This window comes from Clupea harengus, chromosome 8 (assembly GCF_900700415.2).
Source record: "Clupea harengus chromosome 8, Ch_v2.0.2, whole genome shotgun sequence".
NCBI classification, from domain to species: Eukaryota; Metazoa; Chordata; class Actinopteri; order Clupeiformes; family Clupeidae; genus Clupea; species Clupea harengus.
In genome coordinates this window covers 29,295,457-29,302,956 of record NC_045159.1, presented here as the reverse complement: position 1 = coordinate 29,302,956, position 7,500 = coordinate 29,295,457, and the positions used below count along the sequence as shown (strand labels likewise).

The 7,500-nt window shown below is 50.4% G+C and overlaps 1 protein-coding gene across 2 annotated transcripts in view; it reads left to right on the top strand.

Annotated features, from left to right (window-relative positions):
* Positions 1 to 7,500, top strand: part of cblb (Cbl proto-oncogene B, E3 ubiquitin protein ligase) — a 69,319-nt gene that overhangs the window by 49,638 nt on the left and 12,181 nt on the right. For both annotated transcript variants that reach the window (XM_031572651.2, XM_031572650.2), the window contains exons 10-12: positions 2,265 to 2,465; positions 5,478 to 5,663; positions 5,902 to 6,279. In XM_031572651.2, the coding sequence (XP_031428511.1) occupies positions 2,265 to 2,465; positions 5,478 to 5,663; positions 5,902 to 6,279 (765 nt within the window). The remainder of the gene's footprint in view (positions 1 to 2,264; positions 2,466 to 5,477; positions 5,664 to 5,901; positions 6,280 to 7,500) is intronic.

Below are 7,500 nucleotides of genomic sequence, written 5' to 3'. Positions count from 1 at the left end.
GTCAAGGTGTCACGACTGGGAGAGAACAGTGACAGTCATATGAGTACTATAGTGGCACGCACGCTCACACACACAGGCACACAGGCACACACACACACATGCACACACACAGGCACACACAGGCACACACACATGCATGCACGCACACACACACTCACACACACAGGCACACACGCACACACACACATGCACACCACACACACGCACACACACACACGCACACACAGGCACACACACACAGGCACACACACACACACAGGCACAGGCACACTGGCACACACGCACGCACACACACAGGCACACACACACAGGCACACTGGCACACACACAGGCACACACACAGGCACACACACACAGGCACACTGGCACACACACACGCACACACACAGGCACACACACACAGGCACACTGGCACACACACACGCACACACACACACACTCACACACACAGGCACACACGCACACACACACACATGCACACCACACACACACACGCACACACAGGCACACACACACAGGCACACACACACAGGCACACTGGCACACACGCACGCACACACACAGGCACACACACACACGCACACACAGGCACACACACACACAGGCACACACACACACAGGCACACTGGCACACACGCACACACACAGGCACACACACAGGCACACACACACACACACAGGCACACACACACAGGCACACACACACACAGGCACACTGGCACACACACAGGCACACACACACACACACACAGGCACACACACACAGGCACACACACACAGGCACACACACACACACACACTGGCACACTTCCCTGCTTACTCCGCACGAGGGTGCAGAATGTACACATCCTACTTTCCATTCCAGAGTCACAGCGCTGAGCCTGGTTCCCCCGCCTGCCCTGCCCCGCCGTGCCCCCCCCCCCCCCCCTCTCCTCTCCATCTGTGAGCGGAGAACAATGTTCTCCATGTGACTCAGAGGGTTGACTCAGAGGTCACAGTGCCGTCGCTGCCAGGTTCACTGTCCTGGTGCCACAGGCGGCAGGCGGCTGAGGTGATCCAATGTGACTCAGTGGCTCTCTGGTCTAGATTGACTATAGTGGAGGCGTGCTTCATGGCTCGGGCCCTCGTCAGGGGGAATGGGCAGAGTTCACTAAAGCTGCTTGGGCATGATCCGCTGGGCATAGGGTCGCTGGGCATGGGTCGTTTTGGTGGAAAAGGGTGCCATCTGAGAAGTCTGTCAACTAAGGACTATTACCTTTTTATTCGAATTACTCGCTGGAGCAGACTGACCCATCAAATCATCTCCTGTGTCGATTCATCCACCACCACACCATGAACCCTGTTGCCCTTGGAGTGCCTGAGGGTGCGCTTGTGAAAGGCTAGAAGTTGAAGCCATGAATGTTGTATTGCTGATGTCACTTTCTGTGTGAAACAAGTATCACGCCAGCCACGCATTTTGCATTTGCATATTTTGTGAAGTGTCTGTGCAACGCAACCGTCCCCCGTCTGCTTGAACCACTCTTTTAGGGTCTTTACAGTCTCTTTATGTCTATCATCATTCCCCCAACCAGATGGCTGCCCCCGTCATCCTTTGTTCTTGTAAATACTGGCACTCTTTGATCGGGAGGGTTGAAGTGGAGGAAATGAGAGTTGAGTCTCCCGCCCCACACCCACACCCACACCCAGTCCCACTGTAATATGACTAATCAGCCAGCATATGGAATCTGTTTGCTGAGACTGCAGCTTATTAGAGGGTCCAAATCTCTTCCCTCTTAATGTATGTCCGTGCATGCGTGCGTGCGTGCGTGCGTGCATGTATATGTGTGTTTTTGTCTCAAGTGGTTGTTCTAAACTAGAAGAGGGATGGATGTTGTAGTAGGCCGAGCCTGAAGGTTTCTATTGAGTGGAAGCATGTGTCTTCCAGCTGTTCCTAATCACCAAGATCTTTGCCTTAGATCCCCGGCAAAAGTGTTTCCACATGGCACCCCAAACTCAACAGCACCCCCCATGTTTACTTCATCATGCACATAACCAGGCGCGAGTTATTGGGATGAATTTGATCAACAGCTGTTGAATCCTTTCTTCTTGTGTTCTATTTTGTGCTTGTGATGCACAACGTGTGTGTGTGTGTGTGTGTGTCTGTGTGTGCTGTGTCTGTGTGGGGGTGTGTGTGTGTGTGTGTGTGTGTGTGTGTGTGTGTGTGTGTGTGTGTGTGCTGTGTCTGTATACCTCCTGCATGTTAACCGTGTTTTATTTCATTCTAGGAGTCTGACGGACAGGGATGCCCGTTCTGTCGGTGTGAGATTAAGGGCACTGAACCCATCATAGTGGATCCTTTCGACCCCCGCAACGAAGGCAGCAAGTGCTTCTTTTTGGACAATTTCAACTGTCCCATGCTGGACCTGGATGATGACGACGATCGTGAAGACACACTGGTCATGAACGGACTGGCCTCCATCAGAAAGGTAAGCGCGTAATCTCGTCAAAACCACACAATTGAAGGCAACAACAAGCAGCAGGCCTGCACGCCCTTCAGGGGACCTTGATGCCTGAGTACAGAAAGACTTTTTACAATTTATTTAAATCTAACAAACAGGACATTAGAATATATTTTCATGAATGTTGCTGCAGTCAGCGGCACATACACAGGGAAGCCAGTTAGTGTTAAACTGCGTTTTGAGGACTATCTGTGCCGTCTCTGAATGTGTGTGGTTCCTCAGGGTCTTATGTTTGGCCCCCTGTTAGATTGGTGTTAGTGGTGCCTTGCAACCTCAATGTCTGACACAACCGTCCACAGCTAATACAATGGAAGACAATGCTGATGTGATCCTAAGCATTTCATTAATACATGACTCCCCTTGAGTCATCTAAAGGAATACGTTATACATGACATTTTAAGACACACATATTCTGTCATATGACGTGGGAGACATTTTTTACAAGTAACCCTCCCAACACTGTAGAGGAGCAAAACTTGAAATCAACTTGAAAACTGAATGGAAACCAGTGTCTTTAGAATAGGAGTATTGTGCTCAGTTTGCATTGGGCTTAGTCAGATCTCTGGTACCAGTCTGCTGAATGAGCTGCCGCTCTGTAGCTCTCTGTAGCTCTCTGGAGACCCTGGAGACCAGCGTGCTCACGATGAAGCCATGAATGAGTTCCTCTGAGTTCTGGCTGGACAGCTGATTTAGTTGTTGCTTTGATATATAGCAAACAGACCGTAAAATGGTAGTCTGTCTAAAACTCAAAGATTTAGGAGCAGTTGTTGCGCTGATCTCCAGGTCAGCACTTGCACATGTAAATCCTTCTGCTTTGACCTTCCACTGGTTTGGTGCTCTCTGTCGGACCTATTGAAACAGGCAGGGCCCTCACTTCAGGAGGACCTCCTCCTTATCTGATTTCTTGTTTTATTAAGAATGAAAAGGGCTGCTCACTTCCCAACCACCAACTGGCCGTTTGTAGAGAGAGAGAGAGAGAGAGAGAGAGAGAGAGAGAGAGAGAGAGAGAGAGAGAGAGAGAGAGAGTGTGTGTGTGTGTGTGTGTGTGTGTGTGTGTGTGTGTGTGTGTGTGTGTGTGTGTGTGTGTGTGTGTGTGTGTGTGTGTGAGTGAGTGCAGATACAGAATGTATGAGGAATGCTAAGCTACAATAGCTTCGAATGAACATAAAATGGTACAGTGTTAGTTTTTTATGCTAAACAGGACACGTGGAGCTGATTTCACAATGTTTGCAATGCCCAATGATTGTTTTGATGCTAAGAGGCATCTGCCTGAGGAGACTATTCTAATGGAGTTGTGTTCCTTCTCTGCAGTGCAGACAGAAAGACAGACAGACTTCTGAACTATTCTAATGGTGTTGTGTTCCTTCTCTGCACCGACAGACAGGCAGACAGACAGACAGACTTCTGAACTATTCTAATGGTGTTGTGTTCTTTCTTCTCTGCAGTGCACCGACAGACAGACAGACAGACAGACAGACTTCTGAACTATTCTAATGGTGTTGTGTTCCTTCTCTGCACCGACAGACAGGCAGACAGACTTCTGAACTATTCTAATGGAGTTGTGCTTCTTCTTCTCTGCAGTGCACAGACAGGCAGACAGACAGACAGACAGACTTCTGAACTATTCTAATGGTGTTGTGTTCCTTCTTCTCTGCAGTGCACAGACAGACAGACAGACTTCTGAACTATTCTAATGGTGTTGTGTTCCTTCTCTGCAGTGCAGACAGACAGACAGACAGACTTCTGAACTATTCTAATGGTGTTGTGTTCCTTCTTCTCTGCAGTGCAGACAGACAGACAGACAGACTTCTGAACTATTCTAATGGTGTTGTGTTCCTTCTCTGCACCGACAGACAGACAGGCAGACAGACAGACAGACTTCTGAACTATTCTAATGGTGTTGTGTTCCTTCTTCTCTGCAGTGCAGACAGACAGACAGACAGACTTCTGAACTATTCTAATGGTGTTGTGTTCCTTCTCTGCACCGACAGACAGACAGGCAGACAGACAGACAGACTTCTGAACTATTCTAATGGTGTTGTGTTCCTTCTTCTCTGCAGTGCAGACAGACAGACAGACAGACTTCTGAACTATTCTAATGGTGTTGTGTTCCTTCTCTGCAGTGCAGACAGACAGACAGACAGACAGACAGACTTCTGAACTATTCTAATGGTGTTGTGTTCCTTCTCTGCAGTGCACCGACAGACAGACAGACTTCTGAACTATTCTAATGGTGTTGTGTTCCTTCTTCTCTGCAGTGCACAGACAGGCAGACAGACAGACAGACTTCTGAACTATTCTAATGGTGTTGTGTTCCTTCTTCTCTGCAGTGCACCGACAGACAGACAGACAGACAGACTTCTGAACTATTCTAATGGTGTTGTGTTCCTTCTCTGCACCGACAGACAGGCAGACAGACTTCTGAACTATTCTAATGGAGTTGTGTTCCTTCTCTGCAGTGCACCGACAGACAGACAGACTTCTGAACTATTCTAATGGTGTTGTGTTCCTTCTCTGCAGTGCACCGACAGACAGACAGACAGACAGACTTCTGAACTATTCTAATGGTGTTGTGTTCCTTCTCTGCAGTGCACCGACAGACAGACAGACTTCTGAACTATTCTAATGGTGTTGTGTTCCTTCTCTGCAGTGCAGACAGGCAGACAGACTTCTGAACTATTCTAATGGTGTTGTGTTCCTTCTCTGCAGTGCAGACAGACAGACAGACAGACAGACAGACTTCTGAATTATTCTAATGGTGTTGTGTTCCTTCTCTGCAGTGCAGACAGACAGACAGACAGACAGACAGACTTCTGAACTATTCTAATGGTGTTGTGTTCCTTCTCTGCAGTGCACAGACAGACAGACTTCTGAACTATTCTAATGGTGTTGTGTTCCTTCTCTGCAGTGCAGACAGACAGACAGACAGACAGACAGACTTCTGAACTATTCTAATGGTGTTGTGTTCCTTCTCTGCAGTGCACAGACAGGCAGAATTCGCCTATCATGTCGCCCAACTCGTCCCCCGTGGCCCAGCGCAGGAAAGGCCTGCCCGACCCCTCAGGCATCCAGCACCTCAGCCTACCTCCAGTGCCACCCAGGCTGGACCTGATCCAGAAGGGCATCATCCGCTCGCCCTCGGCCAGCCCCACTGGATCCCCAAAGGTGCATTTCTCTTGTGTGCTTGTGCAACATGTGTCATGAACATTAAAGCAGTTAAACGGAAAGAAAAAAAAAGCCACAACAATGACTAAGTTGTGTTCACACAGCATTCAGTCAGTAAAGTCCATCAGTCTCAGTCAGAGTTCCTCAGTGTGTGAGCAGCTGTACATGTGGTCCTTGTTCCATGCTGACTGGTGTCTGCCCGCTGTGCCCGCTGTGCCCGCTGTGCCCTCCTCCCCAGTCCTCTCCAGGGATGCCCAGGAAGCAGGACAAGCCGCTGCCCGCCCCGCCCCCGCCACAGAGGGACCCTCCCCCGCCGCCTCCCCCCGAGAGACCTCCCCCTATCCCGCCGGATGGCCGCGCCTCCTGGCTGCCGCCCCTGTCCTCCTCCAGCAGCCTGCCGCCGCGGGACCCCCAGCTGCCGCCCGAGGCCTGGTGCCCCAAAGACAGCCCTCTCGTAGACTCTCGGCCGGGAGCAGCGGAGCGCTCCCCCAAACTGGGCCACTCGGCACCGTCGCACGTGAACGGCCGCCCGCTGAGCTGTCCGCTGGCAGAGAGCGGGTCGGGGTCGGGCCGGGCCCAGCACAGCAGACTGGATGGCCAGGCAGACGGCCCCAAGGTGAGACCAGCAGGGCAGCAGGCCCGTGGGACATGATCACATGATTGGAGAAGGACTGCCAGTGTCCATTGAATGCTGTGGATATTTCAAATGTGTTTGTGTGTGAAAATGAGCTTGCCAGCACAATGCATCAATCCCTTCTAGTCTGCTGGTGTTGCTGTCAGGATGAGTGCAACAGTGTAGCCCTTTTGCTAATATCTGTTACTTAGCAACAGCCATGGTTCACTACTTTGGTTGGACATTTTTTGGCAGGGATCAGTGTTTTCCCCTGGTTTTTCTTCGAACTAGTGTGGTATAGTCTTTGTGTTACAACCCTCAGGAACTACATCAGAAATCAACAACATTTGTCATCAGCTTTTACACATTGTTGAAAACTAAAACTGTAAACATAATGCTCACTTCATAGTACATATCTAGTGCCCTATGTGAGGTCTGTAAGTGTTTGTGTGTGATCTCTCTTTCTCTCTCACTTACTCACACACACACACACACACACACACACAGTACCTCAGTGGGTTTTTTAATTATGTGTTCACAGGAGACAGAGGGTGTCTCTGAGGTATTTAAACTCTGTGTGTGTGTGTGTGTGTGTGTGTGTGTGTGCGCACATGAGTCTATGTGAGTGTAGAGGAAGGCAGTTTATCATCCCCAGTAAGTGTTCACCAAGCCCCTGATTAGTCCACGCTGAGCTGCTCCTACTTGAGTGGCGCTGGCCTGGTCCAATCCCCTCTCAGGCAGCCCAAGCCCCTGATTAGTCCACGCTGTTGTGCGGCTCCTACTTGAGTGGCGCTGGCCTGGTCCAATCCCCTCTCAGGCAGCCCCATCTCCGGCTGGCCTGGCAGCGCTGTGTGAACTGGACCGGATCTAATCTGGGAATGATAGAGGGCTGTGTGCTGCTGGCTGCCTCAATTCCGCCTCTCTCTGCAGTAATTATGGATTATTTTCTCTCAGAGATTTGCCCCTAATCATGGCTGGCAAAAGCTCAGCCTGTCAAATACCTGGAATTAGGAGAGGGAGAGGGAGAGGGAGAGGGAGAGGGAGAGGGATCGGACACGCAGGTCCAGATCACCTCTCTCCTGCCTCCTGCCTCCTGCCTCCTCCTTTAGATGGAGGTGCCACCAGTCTGAATAACTGTCTGTCCACTCAATACCCTTTCATGATGGATGGATGGGTGTGTGTGTGTGTGTGTGAGAGAGAGAGGCTCCATGTGGCAGCCCTGAC